Source organism: Delphinus delphis, chromosome 11 (genome assembly GCF_949987515.2).
Source record: "Delphinus delphis chromosome 11, mDelDel1.2, whole genome shotgun sequence".
In the NCBI taxonomy this organism is placed as follows: domain Eukaryota; kingdom Metazoa; phylum Chordata; class Mammalia; order Artiodactyla; family Delphinidae; genus Delphinus; species Delphinus delphis.
In genome coordinates, this window is record NC_082693.1 from 26,160,168 (window position 1) to 26,182,824 (window position 22,657).

Here is a 22,657-nt window from a genome sequence, read left to right on the forward strand (position 1 = left end):
GGAGGAAGGAGAAGAAAAGCATCAGAAGGCAGTACACAAACAACTTCAAACCAGAAAAAAATGTTTGTGAAGCTCCATCTGAGCTTGTGACCTTCAGTAAGTCATGTAACTTCTCTGAGCCTCGGTTTCTTTATCTACAACATTTGCTGCATCAGTGACTTGAAGACAAAATATGCAAGGGCACTTCACAAATATTTAGTATTTAAGGACTATTTTTAGAGTAATGTTGATAATGTCTCAGAGGAATACAGACAGGTGAAGGCTCATTTGATAAATGGAAAAAAAGTTAAACATAGAATAATAAAAACAACAGTATCATTTTTGTATCATTTTGAACAATATTATCCTTAGGAAAATAAGCTTTGAAAATTAAATGATTTTTTATTTACTGAAGCAGAAGGGCAGAAACAAGACATTTTAGATTATTTCCAGCAGAGACCATGTCCCAGGTCTTGGGAACTACCCAGGATTGAGTCAAACTTGGGAATAAAATTACATGAGGAATTAAAGATGCTATATTTAAGATACTTACAAAGCACAAGAAAATAAAATCAAGTCTTTAAAACATTTTAAACAAATTACAGAAAATGTGAAATACACTAAGGAAAACAGGACTTGTAATTCAACTATCCTAAAATAATGATCATTATTAACTTTTCTATTATTCCTTTCTACTTTTGTATTACAATATACTTTCTGCATAGAAATAATTTTACCATACATTATGACATTTTTTTTCAGATTTAATAGTCGATCTGGTGTAAAACTTAGAAGTTCTCCCAAATCCCCACATCACCAAAAAGATGTAATTCACTTAAGAGTTACATGTCCTTCATCCAAACTGTGAACAAACACTTATTAAGTGCCTTTCTGAGCTAGGCCCTGTGATGGTGATACAATGGTGAGAAAGACACAGTTCCTGCTCCTCTGAAGCTTCCAGTCCAGTAAGGAGGACAGATGATTAAAAAATTATTAAAAAAAAATTATAAAGTATTGGAAGTGCTACGATAGGGTAAATATAGGCTGCTAGGAAAAAACACAGCAGGAGGACATAAATGAGAAAAGAGGAAGCCACCAGGGGAAAAAATGAAGGAAGCCCAAGCGGAGACCTGAGGATAAGTATAGGTGTGTATAGGTGTTAGTGAGATGAAGAGAAGGCAGAGAGGGCACGTGCAAAAGCCCAGAAGACAGAATGTGAGGTTCTGGGGAACTGAAACCTGCTCTTCAGCTCACCTACTCTGCTGGGGGCCTTCAGACAATCCCAGTCCTCGGCCTGGAACCACCCTAACTCACATCCAGTAGAGCAAAGGGGCTACCCTGCCAAACCCTACTCAAACTGCAGATCTGTAAGCAAAACGATGATTTTGTTGTTTTAAATCAAGAGACTACAGCCCTGAGGTCAAATCCAATCTGCCACTTGTTTTTGAAAATAAAATTTTATTGGAACACAATCACGCTCCTCCATTTAAGCACTGTCTACACAGCTGCTTTTGCACTACAACAGCAGAGCTGAATAACTGCAACAGAGACTGCATGGCCCACAACGCTCAACTATTTACCATCTGGCCCTTTGTGGGAAAAAAACCCCTGCCAGCCTATGTTTTAAGCCACTTAAGTGACATTGGGATGGTTTGTTATAGAGCTATATATACCCAAAACACTCCCTTACTTCCTGTAAGTGTCCATATAAATACTACCTTAAAGAGGACTTCCTTTATTTTTCCATAAAAAATAGTGTTTTCATCCTATAAATGCCGTTAAAATGTCACTTCTCCTCTAAAAAGTCTCTGTTGAATGAAGTAGTTAAAATCTTGCACCATAGTATACATATGTACACTGTATAATGACACACAGTAGTTTCTCAAATTTTGTTTCATCTCTAGATTGAAAACTACTCAAGGACTCGTAATAGCCTTAACGATTCAAGAGTACCACACATGGAACAATACACTATTTGGGGCTGTAGTAAATGGTGACTGATAAAGATAAAAAGCAAAAATTGTGAAGCTCAGCTAAGTATCCCAGTGAAAATGTCTTTATATTTCATATCACTGAATATAAGAAGTGGAAAGAGCTACGGTAGCTTTACTTAATTATTATTATATACGTATGTTGACAAAAATTAAATTACTGTGTACATTTGCGCAAAATAAGATATAGATTTAGGTAACACACATGAATACCTCGATCTGTTGGGGGAAATTTTGCTTATTCCTAATCTTGGGAATAAAAGGCCATGGCAGAATATTTTCATAAAGAGGCCTTCATAATTAAAGCTGCTTTCACCATAACAAGTCAATGAGATCTTCTACTGATTATGAATGAAAACTCATCTGACACATTTACTATAGTCAATAAAGATTGTAGGAAGGATGACCTGAATCAGTCTTGCTCCAGGCTAAGCTCAAACCTGCATAGCATAGTGCATGGCACACAGAAGTATTTGTTGACTGACTGAATGAATAAATGAATGAACAAGAAAACAATCAAAAACAACAGCTCGGGGTACAGGATCAGATTTAGTTCATCTCTTCATTCAATCTGTAGCTCTCTTTTTACATCAAATAGGCACACAGAAACACAGTGATCTCCAAAGTCAACATAAAGACTTCATTTAATTGACAGGGTTTCCTGACATCATAAACCACAAAATTCCAGCTCAAACTGTTTTTGAACAGCTGCCAAATATTCCCTGAAGGATCTGTAGTTTTCGTCAGCATGCATTCAAACATCTACAGGAAGAGCCTGCCAAAAGTTGTGCTCAAAATGAAGAATGACTTTCTATGTTACAGATAACAGATGTAAGAATTATTAAATTCTCTTTCTACATATCAACAAAACTAAGAATTATATTTCTAATCTTGGAACCATAAATTGGAAAATGCTATTGCTTTTTCATTTTTAAAAGTGAGAATCATATGATTTGTCAAGTTTATTTTTCATAATCCTAAACTGTTAAGTCAAGATTTGCTCACCATGGCATTCAACAACATCTTTTAGCCCCTGATATTGCTGTCTACCAACAATATCCCTCCCCACCCTACTCTCCCACAACAACTAGAAATTTAGAGTTGTCACTGCTGACCAGATTGTCGCTGGCAATCAGATTACTCTAGCCAAATTGGGCTCACAATGCTGTGTACCTCTCCTGGTTTGAGTGACCAAATGTCCTTATTATCTCTCTGGACTCTTTTAGGCAGTGTGGCTAGAATTTTAACAATTCTTTTTTCCATTTTCTATAGTTCTATTAATCCCACTCCTTCTCTCTTACTATACAAATAAAACTCTCAATGAGTCAGCTTGTCCTTCCTTTCTTGCTTCTTTCTTTCCCTCTCTCTTTCCTTTCTTCATTTAATAAACATTTATTTCATGTCATGTATTGCATTAGATCTTGATAACTCAAAACACAAATATGAAAATCACCCCTTACTTCTGGGAGCTTCTAGCCTAATAGGAAAGAAAGACATATAAACCAGCAGTTACAAAATAATGTAACCAATACTGCTACAGAGTGTGTTCAAAGTATTATAGGAATAGAGAAGACAGAGCACCTAACCATTCCTGCTTAAGAGATGGTTTTGCAGTGGAGGTGACACCTGAACAAAGACAGGGAATGGAAGTACTGTAAGCAAGCATATAGACCTTCATTTATTCAATGATTAGAACCTCTACTATGTGCAAAGCTAGGGATATAGCAATGAATAAAAGAGAGTGTTCCTGTCCTAATGGTACTTACTTTATAGCAGGAGACAGGGAGTAGACAACCAGCTACATAATTAATTAATTGCAACTGTAACAGTGCTACAAAAAGGTACAAGGTGCCAAGAGAACCTAAGGGGACCTGGCTGAATGCTGGAAGGGTGATGGAAGGTGGTGGTTAGAGATGGCTTCTCTGAGGAAATCATGTTTACAATGAAATCTGAAGGGTCAATACGAAGAATTCACTAGGGGAAGGAGAAGTGGAAGAGCCTTCCAAAGAGAGGTGAAAGCAGAAGCAGAAGCTGTAGTGTGAAGAACAGAAAGGACAGGGGCAGGAGGCCAGTTAGACAGCTATTGCAGGAATCCAGGTAAGAGAGCTTGCTGGTTTGCACTAAGGCGGGTATGTAGAAGCGCAGAGAAGTAGATGATAACTGATTGCATATGGGAGAGGGTGAGAAAGTGGGAACTTTCATGCATGATGCTAGATTTTTGGCTTAGGCACCTAGGTAGATGGTTGTACCATTCACTGACCAAGATTGGTGGGAAGACTGTGAATTCAGTTTTGGGCATGCTGAGTTTGAGATGCCGGTGAAATATTCTAGCTGTGATGTTAAGAAAACAAGTGGGCTCCCCCAGTAATGGCTGGATTAAAGCCCCCATTCCTTTGATTTTATTGTGAGACATGAACTTAAAGCTGGGTCAAAATGAGGGCTTACTTTCATTCCAATGTCAGATCTATTAATGTAACTAAGGGTTATCCATTTCAAATTCAAGTGCTTCCTGAGTCTGCCAAAAGTATATAGTGCTCTTTTTCCTTGCATTTTGCAAGACGGATCTCTAAATAGGTATTTTCCAGCCAACCCTTTACCCTTTACTCTTCGCTCATCATTCCACTCCATGCTTCTTTGTGATCAAATAGTAAATTGTAAACTTAGAGCTTTACAGATTATAAAGAGCTATATAATAGTCATTACTCTTTAGTTACCTGAAATATCATATATCAGATGTTTCATTTAGGACATATATACAAAAAAGAATCTTTATATTTCGTAAAACTTGCTTTAAAAAGTATTAACCGTATTTTCTTCCTAACAGTTCCTAGGTTCTCTACATTCTTAAGGATAAGCTCCATCTAATTAGAACATTACATAGACGGTCATGGATGCCAATATGCAGATTTCCTTAAAGAGATCTGAAATGGGGGCGGTGGGGTGTGAGGGGAAGACAGGGGAACTTCAGCTCCATTTGCAATGTTTTGTTTCATTTAAGAGGAAAGGTATGACTCTGAAGCAAATCTGTCAAATGTTGACATGTTAGTTCTGGGTGATGGGTATATGACTTGTTTTGTTCTCTCTGTTTTATGATACTTCCATTTTTTTCCCCACAAAAATCTGGGAATCCACAACCAAAAGAGAATAAAAGCAATTAATTCAGAAGCAATTTCAAATGTCACATAACTATTTTCTGTTATAAATGCACTGCACTCTTATACATGGAATTTTTTTTTATTTAGCAAGTTTCATTGCTTTGGGGTACTTAATTTGTATGAAATTCATGACCCTTATCCAAAGCTCCACTTTGTTAGCAGAATGAGCGATATTACAGAAGGCAATAATTTATTGGAGTGGGGTTTTGCTAAAGGCAAGAACAAAGCTTTATACCTTTAGGTAGGAATAAATTATAGCTTCATACAAATGTACTTACTAATAAATCAAAGAGGAAATTAAGGGAAGTAAATCTATGACCCAAATGCAGACTAGTTTAATGCGATGCTTTTCAGAGATTTTCAAGGAGTACCAGCAAATCCCTTTAGATTTGCAGCAATAAACAAAATGTTGTATGGTGCTTAAGCGTCGAAACACAAGCCTACGTGTCTATTCTTCAGAGGGAAATGTTTTCTGCTTCCGTAAAATAACTCAGAGAGAAGAGGTAAAGAAAATATCAAAGACAGATCAAGGAAGCTGATAATTGCTTTAGAGATGAATGTTATGCAGATAGAGGTAAAGGCTAACACAGATATCTCACTGTTAATCCATCTAAATGATTAAAAGTAATAAAACACATCAAGTGTGGCATTTTGTTCCAAATGACTGTGGATTCATATTGTAGTAAGAAACTAGTTTTGGACACCATTCTGATTTCTCACAGAATAATTTATACTTTGAAATATATTACTAATTTAAGAAGATTAAGTGTTGTAATCTATTTACATTCTTATCCATTTTTCCACTGCTTCATTTAGGCACTCTTTTCTAAAATATCTTTCCATTAATTTGCTGGCATAAGCAGCTGATAAATTATTTTCTGTCATTGCTGTTTGCTCACTATTTTAATCAGAAGCTTGTCTGTGCTCCTCCAAGTCTCATAAATATAACTAACAGTTGTGTTCCTCTTAATACCTATAGCACTGTCTTCACCAAAGATGAGGCTAGGCCCCACAGTAACAACTTCCAGCAAAATGGCAACTCATTATTTTGGTATAGGGTAACAGTCAAGAGAAATAAGTACACTGTGCTCTGTAAAGAATCAAAGTCGAACTGCCAAGTGCCTTAGACATCTGTCCTTAGAAAAAGTACCATGCTATTCCATCCTTGGAATAAGTCCAGACTGGAATGGGTTTACTGTGATAAGAGAAATACTGCAAAGGATCCAATGTGACCCATATCATTTTGGGGCATGTCAAAACCAAGTTACATAGCTTTTCTTTGGGGGAGGCAGCATGCAGGTGGGAAAAAAGTGAGCTAGAGAGTAAAAATGATCTGGATTTAACCTCTGAGACTCCCTGTATAACTCTGGGCAAGTAAACTTAACCTCTGTAAAATATGAATAAGAATCCTCACTGGGTACATGTGAGCATGTATGTGAAAGTAACATTCATGACGTATCTAGCAGGCATCTACTACTAAATATTAATTTTCTTCCCTTACAGTATCACATCATAATGGGGTCTTTTGGCTCCACCTTTAAAATACTCAAAAAGAACCACAACTATGTGTCTCACTCCACCTTCCCTTTTTTCTTTTCTGGCCGCGCTGCATGGCATGCGGGATCTTAGTTCCCCGACCAGGGATGGAACCCACGCCCCCTGTGTGGAGTCTTAACCACTGGACCGTCAGGGAAGTCCCTGTCCACTTTTAATCACTTCTGTGCCTATCGCGCCTGATTTACTCACTTTGGGGGCCCCTGATTTTTATAATCACAGAGATCATGGAGGAACAAAATATCATGCAGGCCTCTAAGAAGGACCCTTCCTAAATGACCTGAAAATTATGACCTACTGTATTTTTAAGAACCTCTAAAGGGACTTACAATCACCACTGGTAACTCATTACATTAATTTAAATTCCTTATAAACAAATTCCTACTAATGTCTAAATGATGCATTGAAGTTCCTTTCCTACCTTACTTTGTGAATATGATAAATTAAAGACCCATCATAAAACATTCCTTGAAATATGAAAACTGTAATCATGCTCCTTCCATGAGGCTCCACTTCAGGCCAAGAAAATGATATCACTGTTACCAAAGTATCTATGTATTAAGTAATACAAATTCACCACACAGCTTAATAGCCGGAAAAGAAAATGGGCTTTGAGGGTCTGTTATATACACTTATTAGCTATGGGGATCTTAGGCAAGTTACTTAACCTCTCTGAGCTTCATTTTCTACATCTGTAAAATGAGGATACTATATCTTAAAGAATTTTTTATTTAAAGGGTTAAATTAAATGAAATAATGTAGACATTCAAAATATAGTCACTATTGTCATCTTAAAATAAAAAGAAGGCTGAAGAGGAAAAAAAAAAAAAACAAACACATACCATGTTTACTGCATCTTGATCGAAAGGGTTCCATTCTATATTCTGAGGATAGTGGGCCAGAACTTTGGATTTGAATGTTCTTCTCAAAGGACTCTGGTCAAAATTTTCACCTACAACAGATAATTAGTAATTAGTTAATATCTAGAATTTTTTCAAAAGCATGTCATAGTTTTATTTTTATTTTGTATATATACTGACTGATAATGTTGAAATCTGATTCAATTTCTACCTCTAATAGTCTCAGTTGTAAATTTTTCAATGGACAACTGAAAAGGAACTGTTAATAAGAGATCTGCATTTAAAAGTTCAGAATCTGAATTTTAAAATCCTGGCTACACAACTGATACTAAAAATCAAGACATGCTAAAATAATCCTTGCTGTAACCTAATTACTGTCCTCATTTCAACATGTGGTGACCAAAAAAAAAAAAAAAAAATCTATTTGGAAACATTTAACTCACTAAAGAAACATCTCAAATTAAGCTAATTATACTTCTTAAGATCCTGAAATTTTGTACATGGATAGACTTAATGCTGCAGTGCCCAAAGGAGGCAACTTTGCTTGAGTTCCCACAAAAATCTCTGGTAAATTTGACTGCATCTCCATGCTTTTACAAGTAACATTATTAATAGAATCAGAAACATCATTACTGAGTTGTCTGGTTTAGCAGACAGAACACATTAAGCACACTAACCTCTGAAAAGAAACAAGCTATTCTAAGCCAATTTTATCACCTGTTAAAATTCTGGAAAGGTAAAAAGACTATCCTTTGATTATTATATATAAGAAAATTCAGTAATAATTGTTAGCTCTTTATGTCCTTGACTAAATTAACACCCATGGGACCTGTTACCTCCAAATGCCTTACTTTCACAAAATATTTTCATATGGATGGATCTCAAATTCTCAGTGTCAGAAAGTTGAGATTAAGGAATTAGAAGACCTTGGGAGCAATACCATTCTGTCTCCTGTGTTCTTTCTACTTGTTAAGTTCTAAGTAAGTACAAAACACAAGCTGATGTATCAAGATAAATGCCACCTACCAGTATCTGTACAAATAAAAATATCATAAAGCAATTCATGAGTCATATTTGGACACCTAGTTAGACTCAGTTTCCAACTCTGGTAAAAATATAAAAGACATATACTAAAACACCTTTCAGTGCAAAACTTATCAGATCACAGAAGGAGGGAAAAGCCACACTATAAAATCTTGTTGGAGACTGCAATATAAAATACACAGGAGCGTTTTTGAATAAAGGCACATAATTTAAATAGATTTACTGCAACAACTAACCGTTTACTTCTAATTTCAGCCCTTGGCTAATGATCATTTTCCTTTGGATTCCTCTTACTTATTTAGGCAAGCACTTCATCTCTATGTCTTTCTACCTCATATTTCCATCTTCTAAGAGATAGAGAGCTTTCACTTCTAGAAGAGAAACTGTCAAATGCACCCCTAAGGAAAGTTTATCAATTTCTGCACCATGCCTCTAGGGTATGGGAAAGTCAATGGAAAATGTGAAACCATCCATGGGTCACTACTCTGAAGAAAGGAGTGATTGATTGATTGATTGATTCTGAAATCAATCAAACGGTTGATTTCAGAAAGGGTAAATGGTACCTTTAAGCTGGTACTAGATTTTCATGCAAATGCTAAGAATTTTTAGATTATTTACTTCTTCATTAAAAAAAGAAAGGTTACTTTTCACTTCAAGTCAGAGAAAAAGAAAAACAAAAATTCTCTCCTGGTTCTAAGGTTTATGCTGCTGACTGTGCTAGTGACACAGCAACGGGATATCCTCAGATAATACCCAGCCATCAAGAAACCCTCTCCTTCGCCCACCCTCAAATACCAAAAATGCTTATTTTATCATTCACAAATGTAAATAAAATATGAAATACCGCAGGAGCAGAAGAAGCAGCATATAATGCAGGATATAACTCCTTGCAACTTACCTTTTAATGAATTCCTGCCTCAGTTTGGTTAAAATAGTAACATTATCTTCATTCATATATCAAGTTACTAATGCGTCAGGAAATAAATCAGAAAAGTCATGATACTGCCATTTTCAATATAATTGTCCTGTTAAGGAAGGAACACCACACCCCCTTGAAGCACAATGAATCAACCAGAAGAGAAAGAAGGAAAACCACCTCCAGGGAAGAAGAATTTCACAAAAACAAAAACCCACGAAACAGAAATACAAATCTAACAAAAGAAAAACAGAACCACCACCACCACCATCACTTCTTATGAGACTGCTTTAGAAGGGGGTAAGATCATTGCTATATACACAGCTGTCTTGGCAAATATTATTTTGAAGAAAATTTGGAGAAAATCTGAGTGATAATTCTGATAACACTGTTAAGGATTCAGAAGTGAGTAAATGCAGCTATTCCTACTAGTACCAGTCAAAGAAGAGAATCTTGGAGATGCCTTTTGGAGGTGTGAGACAGAGCAGCAACCTAACCTTTGCACTTTGAACCCATAAACCTCTAACAGAATTTATTGCTAGGACTTAGCAGGAAAAATGAATCAGTCTAAGAATTTGGATTCCCAGGAAATGGAAATTACATAAGTATGCTTTACTTAACTTAAAATCCACCTTTTAAACATTATCCTGAAATAAACAAGGATTATAAATTTGTGCAAATATTAATATTCCCCCATGACAACTACAAGTGGACTTAATTTCAAGTAATATTGCCAAGTAACCTCCTACTGACCTTAAGCTACAATGAAGACTTTTCTCCTAAGAAAATAGGACATATCTGCCAAGAGAGCTTAAACACTAATGAATAAATAATTTCTTCAAGGCTTGAAGCAAATGAGGTCTTTACAAAAATTAAGATGCAAATGAAAGAACAGAAATACAAAATAATACCTTTTTTTTGCCTAAACAAAAGTGAATAAAGAAGCAATTTGATGGGCTTGGGATGAATTAAAATAATAATTTCTAACACCTCAACTTTTATTTTTATTTTTACCTGAAGTCGTATTTGCAGCACCTTGGCTCTTGCCATGACGATCTGCTTCTAGCCATTGGTACAAAACTACATAATGTAACAGAAACAAAAAAGCTTTATGAACAAAGAAACACAAACAAAAAAGCAAAAATGACTGTGAAGAATGGAAAATGAGAATTAAAAAATTAAACAAAAGCAATTAAACATGAGACATTAACATCAACGGAACACAGCTTAACACTAATAGTACGTAGCTTATAAGCTATTAGTAATAAGAAAGGAAAGAAAATAGGTAATTGTATTTTAATGTAATAAGCGAAATGCTATTGAAACATCTGTAACAGTTATTCATATGGGAAAAAGTACACACTTTTCTTAATGCTAATTTAAAGAGAAATATCAGGAGAAAGCCAATGTTTCTATAGTCAGATATAATAAAATATGGTAGTAAGACTAAATGACCAACTATGGAAATTGCACCCCAATTTCTGCAAACCTATCAGAATGGCTGAAGTCCAAAAAACTGACTATACCAAATGCTGACAAGTATGCAAAGAGACAGAACTCTCGTAAATTGGTGGTGGTAATGCAAAAAGGTACAGCCACTTAGGAAAGACAGTTTGCAGTTTCTTACAAGGCTATACATAGTCCTACTATGTGATCCTATAACCCCAGCCTAATCAGTAGAGAAACATAATACAAATTTCAAGAGGAGCAACCTACAATATACCTGACGAATACTTGTCAAAACTGTCAAGGTCATCAAAAACAAGTAAGGTCTGAGAAACTGTCATAGCTGAGAGGAGCCTAAGGAGACAAGACAACTGAATGTAATGTAGTATACTGGATGGGTTCCTCCAACAGAGAAAGGACATTAAGTAAACAAAAGGAAATCTGAATGGAGTATAGACTTTAGTTAACAATAATGTATCATATTGATCCATTAACTGCAACACAAGCATCATACTACCCTAGGATGTTAATGACAGGGAAAACTGTGCATGGAGGGAGGTGTGGTGGGGTGTATATGGGAACTCTCTTATTATCTTCTCCATTTTTCTGTAAATCTAAAACTGTTCCAAAAATCAAGTCTGTTTTTAAAAATTACATTCCAATATTTAATGTAAGGACAAAAACATATATTATATCCAATCTTATAAGTAGTCTACCTTTTGTAAAGGCTAACACAGATATCTCACTGTTAATCCATCCAAATGATTAAAAGTAATAAAACACATCAAGTGTGGCATTTTGTTCCAAATGACTGTGGATTCATATTGTAGTAAGAAACTAGTTTTGGACACCATTTTGATTTCTCACAGAATAATTTATACTTTGAAATATATTACTAATTTAAGAAGATTAAGTGTTGTAACCTATTTACATTCTTATCCATTTTTCCACTGCTTCATTTAAGCACTCTTTTCTAAAATATCTTTCCATTAATTTGCTGGCATAAGCAGCTGATAAATTATTTTCTGTCATTGCTGTTTGCTCACTATTTTAATCAGAAGCTTGTCTGTGCTCCTCCAAGTCTCATAAATATAACTAACAGTTGTGTTCCTCTTAATACCTATAGCACTGTCTTCACCAAAGATGAGGCTAGGCCCCACAGTAACAACTTCCAGCAAAATGGCAACTCTCATTATTTTGGTACAGGGTAACAGTTAAGAGAAATAAGCTATGCAAACACAAGCTCAAGTTTGCTCGCTACAGAGATTCCATTAGTCAACTATCCTCTTATGTACCATTGACTAAGAAGTATCAAGTCTTGGGGAAAATTTACTACAATGAGGACACAGGGTATTAAAAAATTCACACTAGAGCTCTGTAAGGGTGCTTTGAAGCTTTGAAGGGTGTGTAAACTTCTGTATGTCTTAGAGATGTCAGAGTCTTTCCTTTAAAGAGCCAAATAATGATGACTGTAGGGTCCGAATAGCCAGGGAACATTCCTATCCACATCTCAAAGGTCTGAACGATCCCAAGAGAGTAGCACAGGCTAAGCTTCTACTTTGGGATGCTATTTATCTATCCACAGATATTGTGAGAGTTCTAGATCCCAAACAAGGTTTGCAGAAATTTTCTATGCTCTCCCTCCACAAAACAACAATAACAGGGCTGGGAAAGCTACCTATGGAACTCCTGAACTGAAGGAATAAAGGAACTGACTCATTATAAATGGCTAAGGGCCCCCTGAAATCACGACAGAAGTTATTTGGATCTTTAGGGACAGCCAGAACCGTGAATGGACATCCATCTATCATCAGGGATAGATGACCCAAAATAGACCTCTGAACAGGCCCCCAAAATACACCCAGTGTGCAAAGCCCTTGGTTGAGGGTGCCCCAGTGGGCACACAAGTCAGTGCACTCCTCCAGGTTACTGCATACTCCTGGGAGGCAATATTGTTACAACTGGGACTAACATGAAAGAAGTGGAGAAGCAGACCTCACTCATTGAATATATACTACAAGCTTCCTCTTTCTGGGTCAGGGGAATAACAACTACTAATTAGAGTAGTAGCAGGGTAGGGTAGTATTAGACTACTTACTCCAAGTGACACAAATATCTCCCCATTTAGAAAAGCAAGCATAAATTTGACAAATGACGCTGAATATCCCTCTTACAGAAATGAGACACAAAGTAGGGAAACTAATCCATTCAATGGTCTGATAATTCTACAGAGCTCTTATCTAAAGCCTATCCTGCCCTGTTTAAGGTGTAAACTCTTGGCTGTGTTCAGAGTATCACTGCCATTATATTTACCAATTACTTCATATAGCCTTTGTTTCCGGTTTTACTGGACAAAAAGAAAAAATATGAAAGCTATTCCAGATCATTTTACTCTGGCCAGTTATACGGAGAATGGTACATAAGCAAAAATAATTTTAACAGATTTGAGATTCAATTATTTTATTACTGCCTCCAGATTACAAAAATCCAATTAATTATGGCCTAAATAATTCAGAGAATTTCCAGTGAAATAAGTGCATCTGCTTCATGCAAAGCTATAATGTGAATCACCATTAGACCAAATTTGGATTTCAAAGTCTACTTTATAGCATATATATTTAAAAAGATAATGTATAACTATAAAAGAAATGTAACTAGGGAATTCCCTGGTGGTCCAGTGGCTTGTGCTCCGGGCTGTCACTGCCGAGGGCCTGGGTTCGATCCCTGGTCAGGGAACTGAGATCCCACAAGCCACATCACGTGGCCAAAAAAAAAAAAAAAAAAAGATGTAACTAATATTTTTACTTAACATACTAGAATGTATATGGGCAGGTCTAGAAGGACTGAGATCTAAAACTTTCTTAACTCTCATAAAGTTTCTGAAATATGTCATATTACAAAGAATCTAATCCTCTTCTTACTTTGTAGATGATGTTAGAATACCAAAAATACACCTCTTCTCCCTGTGGCTGGGAGCACGAGATCTGGCCTTTTGGTAGCTCCATGCTTCCTCTCAATTGGCACTGGGAGTCAGGGACCCTGCCCCCAGCTCCAAGTCACTGGTGAGGATTTCTATAGTCTGTGCATGAGGTTGCAAGTAGAGGGGTATCTGTGAACCTTGAAGCTATTTCTCAGGCTGAGAGACCCTGTTACATATTTCTTCACTCATCTCCTCTCTGAACCTTCCCACTCCTAGGGCCCCAGTGAGTTCCCTCCCTTGTTGTCCATTTCCACCAGTCTATTTCTGAACAGGGTATTTCTCCACAAAACAAGGCCAAGTCTCCCAATACTTCCCTATGCTCCTGTCCCTGAGGGATATCACTGAAGCCTAGGTGCTTTAAAGAAAGTTTGCTGATAGGAATAATGAAAACAGAAGGGAAGTTGAAACAGGTAATCTCTTCTGCCCTGTCCCTTTTTCACTGTGTTCCTTTTCTCTCTAAAGGTAAAGTTAAAACACACACACACACACACACACACACACACACACACACACACACACGGACAGAATACTCACAGTCAGTAATTTTTCCTCAGTATTTTGATAAAGGTGAGAGGAGGAAATGGAGATACTATGGATGCTGCCTAAGAAGTCCATGCTGAGGCAAAGAAAAAGGGATGATATGGTGGTGAGGTAACTCTTCTCCTTCCCATGTCTAACCCTACAGGTCTCCAAATGTCTATCTCCAAAGACCCAGCCTGAATTACTATGAGCAGGAGTTGGGAGAGGGAATACTAGGCAGCAATGGGTCCTACAAGAGACTGACCAGGGAAAGAGAAATGGGGGTGGGTGAGGAGAGGTGGGCACCTTCACGGTGGTAACTAAAATAAAGGGGCACTCCTTTCACAGAAAGACATTTCCTGCACATGTGCTGTCTCTACACCACAGTAAGCTGTCCCCTTCAAAGCACATGCCCCAGGAGGCTGCATATTCACCATTCATTCTGATAATTCTCCAACTATTTAGACATCTCTGAGCAGGCGACGTATAAGCAGAGACCTGATGAAGTAGTAGCCATCACATAGTTAACGCACAGAGCTTACTATAGGCAGGTGTTATTCTAAGTGCTCTACATATATTAACCCATTTCATCAGCATAATTACTCTATGAAGTAGGTCCCATTATTGTTCTCATTTTACAGATGTAGAAACTGAGGCACAAAAAGGTTAAATAACTTGCTCAGGTCAGATAACGAGGAAATTCAAACCTAAGCAGTCTGACTCCAGAGTCTGTGCTCTTAATTCTATGTACGAGGTCATCTCAGGAGAAGTATTTCAGGCAAGGGAAATAGCGAGTGGACAGTCCCTGTGGTACAAGTGAGCTTGTCCCAGCTGAGATTCAGCAAGACCAGGACACCGATGCATCTGAGTGAGGTGGTGGAAAATGAAGTGAGAGAGATAGCCAGGAGCCAGATAAAACAGGACCTTGTAGGCTGTGGTGTGGACTTTTGATTTTATACTAAGTACCATGGGAAGTAACTGGAGTGTCTTAAACAGAGAAGTGACTTTGTTTTTAAAAGATCACCCTGGCAGCTGAGAGAACAGACTGTAGTGGTCAAGGGTAGATGCAAAGAGATCAGCTAGGAGCTTCTGCAACAGTCCAGGCAAGAGATGACGGCAGTACAGATTAGAGAGAGAGTGCTAGGGTGGTGAGAAGTGATAAGATTCTGAATACATTCTGAAGGCATAAAGTATTATATATGATTTGCTGATGGATTAGATATGAGAGAAGCGAATAGTCAAGAAGGATATGGTGATACCATGGATTTTGGTCTAAGCACCTGGATGAATAGGGTAGCTATTTACTGAAACAAGGAACAATGGAGAAGACAGGGATTTTACTGTGGAGAGGAGGGCTGTCAGGGAGCTGGAACGAAGAATTCAGTTTTGGATATGTCAACTCTGAGATGCCTATTAGATATCCAAGAGAAGTTTTTGAATAAGCATTTAGATATACGAATTTTTTTATTTTTATTTGTTTGTTTATTTATTTATCTTTGGCTGTGTTGGGTCCTCATTGCTGCACATGGTCTTTCTTTAGTTGCGATGAGCGGGGGCTACTCTTTGTTGCAGTGTGCGGGCTTCTCATTGCGGTGGCTTCTCTTGTTGCAGAGCATGGGCTCTAGGCGCGCGGGCTTCCGTAGTTGTGGTGTGTGGGCTCAGTAGTTGTGGCTCACGGGCTCTAGAGCACAGGCTCAGTAGACGTGACACACGGGCTTAGCTGCTCCGCAGCATGTGGGATCTTCCCAGACCAGGGCTCGAACCCGTGTCCCCTGCATTGGCAGGCGGATTCTTAACCACTGTGCCACCAGGGAAGCCCCTAGATATACGAATTTAAATTCAGGGGAAGAGTTAGAAACATAAAAAGGACGGTATTTAACATCACAGGGCTGGGTAAGATCACTTAGGAAATGACTGTAGATGAAGAGAGGAAGCCTGGGGTCAGACCTAGGGAACTCAAGCAACACTGAGAGGCTGGGAAGAGGATGAGGAACTGGCAAAAAGGTAAATGAGAAAAAGCCGTCAGTAAGGTAAGAGAAAACCAGAAGCATCATGCAAGCCAAGTTAAAGAAAATGTTTTAACAAGGACGGTGCTGACAACAGGAAGTCACTGCGACCTTGACAAAGAGATTTCTGTGTGGTGTGGGGGAGAAAACCTGTCTGGCGTTGTTCCAAGGAAGACTGCAAAGAGAGGAAGTCAAAGCAGAGAGCATAGTCAACTCTTCTGAGGAGTTCTGCTGGAAAGATGATAAAGGGATAATATTGGAGGAGAATGTGGGGTTGAGGGAAGGGTTTCAGGTTTTGTTTTGTTAAAGACAGGAGGATGTTAACTCATTCAGGCAACATTTCCAGTGTGCCTACACTATGCCAGACACAGTGACTGATGCTCTAGGCCTGATCAGGAGAGTCCAATCCTCTGAGGATCTCTCACTCTCCTACCTTGCCTTCCTAATTCTACACAGAGAGCTGGTTTGCCTATTCCATACTACGTTATGGCTGATACAGGGTGTACTCCCCAGGCAACCACACTTCCTATCCCCAGCATACAGCTTACCTACTTTATCCTTGTAAGCCTTTATGAAACAGAACAGGACCCTCTGAAGCCCTCCCAGGTACAAATCCTTTCCATGTCACCCATTTCTTGTTTGCAGGAAATAGGCGTCATTCAGCCTCCTTGACCTTCCCTGAGTCCCAAAGGGCAGATTCAAACAGTTGCTTATCAGGGAAGGGAGGGAATGCAGAAACAAAGGAGGAGCAGTCAAGAAAGGGTGGTGTAGCCACAGGGCAGGGTCCTGGTTCCATCACAGGAATATACTTAACAAAATACCTTTGAGTTCTTCTGCAGGAACTAAGGCCCCCACCCAGATGGAGGATGGTAACTTCAGGCTGAGCACAAGAGTCCTGGAACACCGCCCTGTTACCTTACCATCAACCAATCAGAAGAAAGTCTGCACAGAGTGGAAGAGAACAAAGACTCTGACACCCTCCTCAAATAATTCTCCCTTTAAAAATTTCACGGTAGAGCAGAGTCTTTGGAGTTGGTTTTCAGACATGAGTCCGCTTTCTCCCCAGGTTGCTGGCCTCCTGAATAAAGCAACCTTTCCATTCCTACCAGCACTTGTCTCTCAAGTATTGGCTTTCAAGCATCAAGCAGCCAAACCTGAGTTTGATAACATTTATACAGGACACTGAATCCACGAGGGGATGCGCTCTCGCCACTTTATCTTTTCTCCCTCTGGCACTCCTTGAGACAGTCCCAAACCATTCTCACTTGAATAAGCCATGCCAATTATCTTAGCACCAGTGAACAGCTATTACTGGTCCTGGATTTATGACAGACAGCAGGTGCTCACCAACATCCATGTTCTCCTCTACTTCCCAATATCCTTGCATCTGGGTGGGGGCCAAAAGACTATTTCTTACCAATGAAATGGGAGCAGAAGTGATGGGTGTCACCTCCAGCTTGAGACACACAACCTGTCTTTCTTCTGCTACTCATCAGCTAAATGCAAATGGAAATGGGGCCTTAAAGACGGGAAGGCCACACATGGAAGAAACCTGGCTCATTGAATGCCTCTGCAAAACAGAGCCCCTTCCCACCTTGGCCTACATTAGATTAAACAATGAATGAGAAATAAGCTTCTATTGTTTTGAGCCACTGATAGTCTAGGGTTGTTATTACAACAGTTAGCTATTTTTGTATTTCTGGATTAGCGTGAATTTTGTGTTAGTTTTGACCTTCTGACTATAATCAGAAGCAATTCCTGACTATACTGCACCTTCTCTTCCTTGGTAATGCTCTACATTGCCTGCTACTGTGCTCAAATGCATGATGACTATAGTTCTTCAAATATGGGATAGAATTTGCCCACTTTCTATGGATGCTCTCTACCTTTCACAGAAGAAGCCATATACCCACCACTAAGCTACTAATCAAGACCACAGGTTTTAACTCACGATGGGCCTATTAGCCTTTCTAAATCTACAACCTCTAGATCCAGCTGGTGATCTTGCAGATGGAGGCTGCTGGTCACAAAGGGAATCAAGCAAAAGAAGCTGGAGGGATCTCTGAAAATTCATAGACACTACTGAAAAATGTTCGTCGATAAAGAAACCTGAATTCTGGTAATCCTAAAAGTTTATTTTGATTAAGATCTTAATAAAAGTATATCAACATCCATCCAGTAAGTTGTGAATTTCTAAGAGACTCATAATATATTTCCTTCTTGATTACATCAAATTTAAAGAGCCATACTTTATTTAGTTAACATTAAATATAAATACCCTTCAATTACTGAAGTTTATTCACTGGGAACCAAAGGAGTACACAATACAGATATTCTGTTTCAAACTCAGCTGGAGGTACCCCAATTTAATTCTGTCCCTAACCACCTGGAGTTAGTGCAGGCATTATCCATTAGAGGGCATGGCGCCCAATAAGACTGCCCTGATTTCAGAGATTCCGCAGGCCACCTGCACTTCTCACAGACTGGCAATACATTTGGAAGTTCCCACAAGCCCCTCTAGTTTGACAATTTATAACTCACAGAACTCAGAAAAATGCTATACTTATGATTATAATTTTATTACAAGGGATACAAATCAGAAGGACCAGACAAATGAAGATACACACAGGTTGAGGTCTGAGAAGGACTGCAGAACTTTCATGCTCTCTCCTTGTGGAATCAGGGTGTGTTACACACCACCTCACCCCCTCAACAATGTGTTCATCAACCAGGAAGCTCCACTGAGCTTTGGTGTCTAAAGTTTGGGGCTTGACTGGGAGCCTGAACCAAGATGGCAGAGTAGAAGGACGTGCTTTCCCTCCCTCTTGTGAGAACACCAGAATCACAACTAGCTGCTGGACAATCATCGACAGGAAGACATTGGAACTCACCAAAAAAGATACCCCACATCCAAAGACAAAGGAGAAGCCACAATGAGATGGGAGGAGGGGCGCAATCACAGCAAAATCAAATCCCATAACTGCTGGGTGGGTGACTCACAGACTGGAGAAAAATTATACCACAGAAGTCCACCCACCAGAGTGAAGGTTCTGAGCCCCACGTCAGGCTTCCCAACCTGGGGGTCCGGCAACGGGAGGAGGAATTCCTAGAGAATCAGGCTTTGAAGGCTAGTGGGATTTGATTGCAGGACTTTGACAGGACTGGGGGAAACAGAGACTCCACTCTTGGAGGGCACACACAAAGTAGTGTGCACATCGGGACCCAGGGGAAGGAGCAGTGAACCCAGGGGAGACTGAACCAGACCTACCTGCTAGTGTTGGAGGGTTTCCTGCGGAGGCAGGGGGTGGCTGGGGCTCACCGTGGGGATAGAGACACTGGCAGCAGAAGTTCTGAGAAGTACTCCTTGGCGTGAGCCACCCAGAGTCCGCCATTAGCCCCACCAAAGAGCCCAGGTAGGCTCCAGTGTTCGGTTGCCTCAGGCCAAACAACCAACACAGAGGGAACCCAGCCCTACCCATCAGCAGTCAAGCGGATTAAAGTTTTACAGCTCTGCCCACCAGAGCAATGCCAGCTCTATCCACCACCAGTTCCTCCCATCAGAAAACCTGCACAAGCCTCGTAGATAGCCTCATCCACCAGAGGAGGGACAGCAGAAGCAAGAAGAACTACAATCCTGCAGCCTGTGGGAAAAAATCACATTCACAGAAAGATAGACAAGATGAAAAGGCAGAGGGCTATGTACCAGATGAAGAAACAGGATAAAACCCCAGAAAAACAACTAAATGAAGTGGAGATACACAACCTTCCAGAAAAAGAATTCAGAATAACGATAGTGAAGATGATCCAGGACCTCGGAAAAACAATGGAGGCAAAGATCGAGAAGATGCAAGAAATGTTTAACAAAGACCTAGAAGAATTAAAGAACAAACAAACAGAGATGAACAATACAATAACTGAAATGAAAACTCCACTACAAGGAACCAATAGCAGAATAACTGAGGCAGAAGAATAAGTGACCTGGAATACAGAATGGTGGAATTCACTGCTGTGGAACAGAATAAAAAAAAAGAATGAAAAGAAATGAAGACAGCCTATGAGACCTCTGGGACAACATTAAACACAACAACATTCGCATTATAGGGGTCCCAGAAGGAGAAGAGAGAGAGAAAGGACCCAAGAAAATATTTGAAGAGATTATAGTCGAAAACTTCCTTAACATGGGAAAGGAAAGAGCCACCCACGTCCAGGAAGCACAGCGAGTCCCACACAGGATAAACCCAAGGAGAAACACACTGAGACATAGAGTAATCAAATTGGCAAAAATTAGGGACAAAGAAAAATTATTGAAAGCAGCAAGGGAAAAACGACAAATAACATACAAGGGAACTCCCTTAAGGTTAACAGCTGATTTCTCAGCAGAAACTCTACAAGCCAGAAGGGAGTGGCATGATATACTTAAAGTGATGAAAGGGAAGAACGTACAACCAAGATTACTCTACCCAGCAAGGATCTCATTCAGATTTGATGGAGAAATCAAAAGCTTTACAGACAAGCAAAAGCTAAGAGAATTCTGCACCACCAAACCAGCTCTACAACAAATGCTAAAGGAACTTCTCTAAGTGGGAAACACAAGAGAAGAAAAGGACCTACAAAAACAAACCCAAAACAATTCAGAAAATGGTCATAGGAACATACACACCAATAACTACCTTAAACGTGAATGGATTAAGTGCTCCAACCAAAAGACACAGGCTTGCTGAATGGATACAAAAACAAGACCCATATACATGCTGTCTACAAGAGACCCACTTCAGACCTAGGGACACATACAGACTGAAAGTGAGGGGCTGGAAAAAGATATTCCATGCAAATGGAAATCGAAAGCTGGAGTCGCAATACTCATATCAGATAAAATAGACTTTAAAATAAAGAATGTTACAAGAGACAAGGAAGGATACTACATAATGATCAAGGGATGAATCCAAGAAGAAGATATAACAATTATAAATATATATGCACCCAACATAGGAGCACCTCAATACATAAGGCAAACAGCTGTAAAAGAGGAAATCGACAGTAACACAGTAATAGTGGGGGACTTTAACACCACATTTACTCCAATGGACAGATCATCCAAAATGAAAATAAATAAGGAAACAGAAGCTTTAAATGACACAATAGACCAGATAGATTTAATTGATATTTATAGGACATTCCAACCAAAAACAGCAGATTACACTTTCTTCTCAAGTGTGCACAGAACGTTCTCCAGGATATATCACATCTTGGGTCACAAATCAAGCCTCAGTAAATTTAAGAAAATTGAAATCTTATCAAGCATCTTTTCTGACCACAACGCTATGAGATTAGAAATGAATTACAGGGGAAAAAAACGTAAAAAACACAAACACATGGAGGCTAAACAATACGTTACTAAATAACCAAGAGATCACTGAAGAAATCAAAGAGGAAATCAGAAAACACCCAGAAACAAATGACAATGAAAACACGACGATCCAAAACCTATGGGATGCAGCAAAAGCAGTTCTAAGAGGGAAGTTTATAGCTATACAAGCCTACCTCAAGAAACAAGAAAAATCTCAAATAAATAATCTAACCTTACACCTAAAGGAACTAGAGAAAGAAGAACAAACTAAACCCAAAGTTAGCAGAAGGAAAGAAATCATAAAGATCAGAGCAGAAATAAATGAAATAGCAACAAAGAAAACAATAGCAAAGATCAATAAAACTAAAAGCTGGTTCTTTGAGAAAATAAACAAAATTGATAAACCATTAGTCAGACTCATTAAGAAAGACGGAGAGGACTCAAATCAATAAAATTAGAAAGGAAAAAGAAGTTACAACAGACACCGCAGAAATACAAAGCATCCGAAGAGACTATTACCAGCAACTCTATGCCAATAAAATAGACAACCTGGAAGAAATGGACAAATACTTAGAAAGGTATAACCTTCCAAGACTGAACCAGGAAGAAATAGAAAATATGAACAGACCAATCACAAGTAATGAAATTGAAACTGTGATTAAAAATCTTCCAACAAACAAAAGTCCAGGACCAGATGGCATCACAGGTGAATTCTATCAAACATTTAGAAAAGAGCTAACACCCATCCTTCTCAAACTCTTCCAAAATATTGCAGAGGAAGGAACACTCCCAAATTCATTCTATGAGGCCACCATCACCCTGATACCCAAACCAGACAAAGATACTACAAAAAAAGAAAA

The 22,657-nt window shown here is 38.7% G+C and overlaps 1 protein-coding gene across 2 annotated transcripts in view; it reads right to left on the reverse strand.

Annotated features, from left to right (window-relative positions):
• The window catches only part of DENND5B (DENN domain containing 5B), a 209,227-nt gene that overhangs the window by 99,698 nt on the left and 86,872 nt on the right, over positions 1-22,657 (reverse strand). Inside the window, exons 2-3 of one of the 2 annotated variants that reach the window (XM_060024547.1) lie at positions 10,514-10,579; positions 7,522-7,631 (exon numbers count right to left, since the gene is read on the reverse strand). In XM_060024547.1, the coding sequence (XP_059880530.1) occupies positions 7,522-7,631; positions 10,514-10,579 (176 nt within the window). The remainder of the gene's footprint in view (positions 1-7,521; positions 7,632-10,513; positions 10,580-22,657) is intronic. The other variant, XM_060024548.1, reaches the window with a different exon arrangement.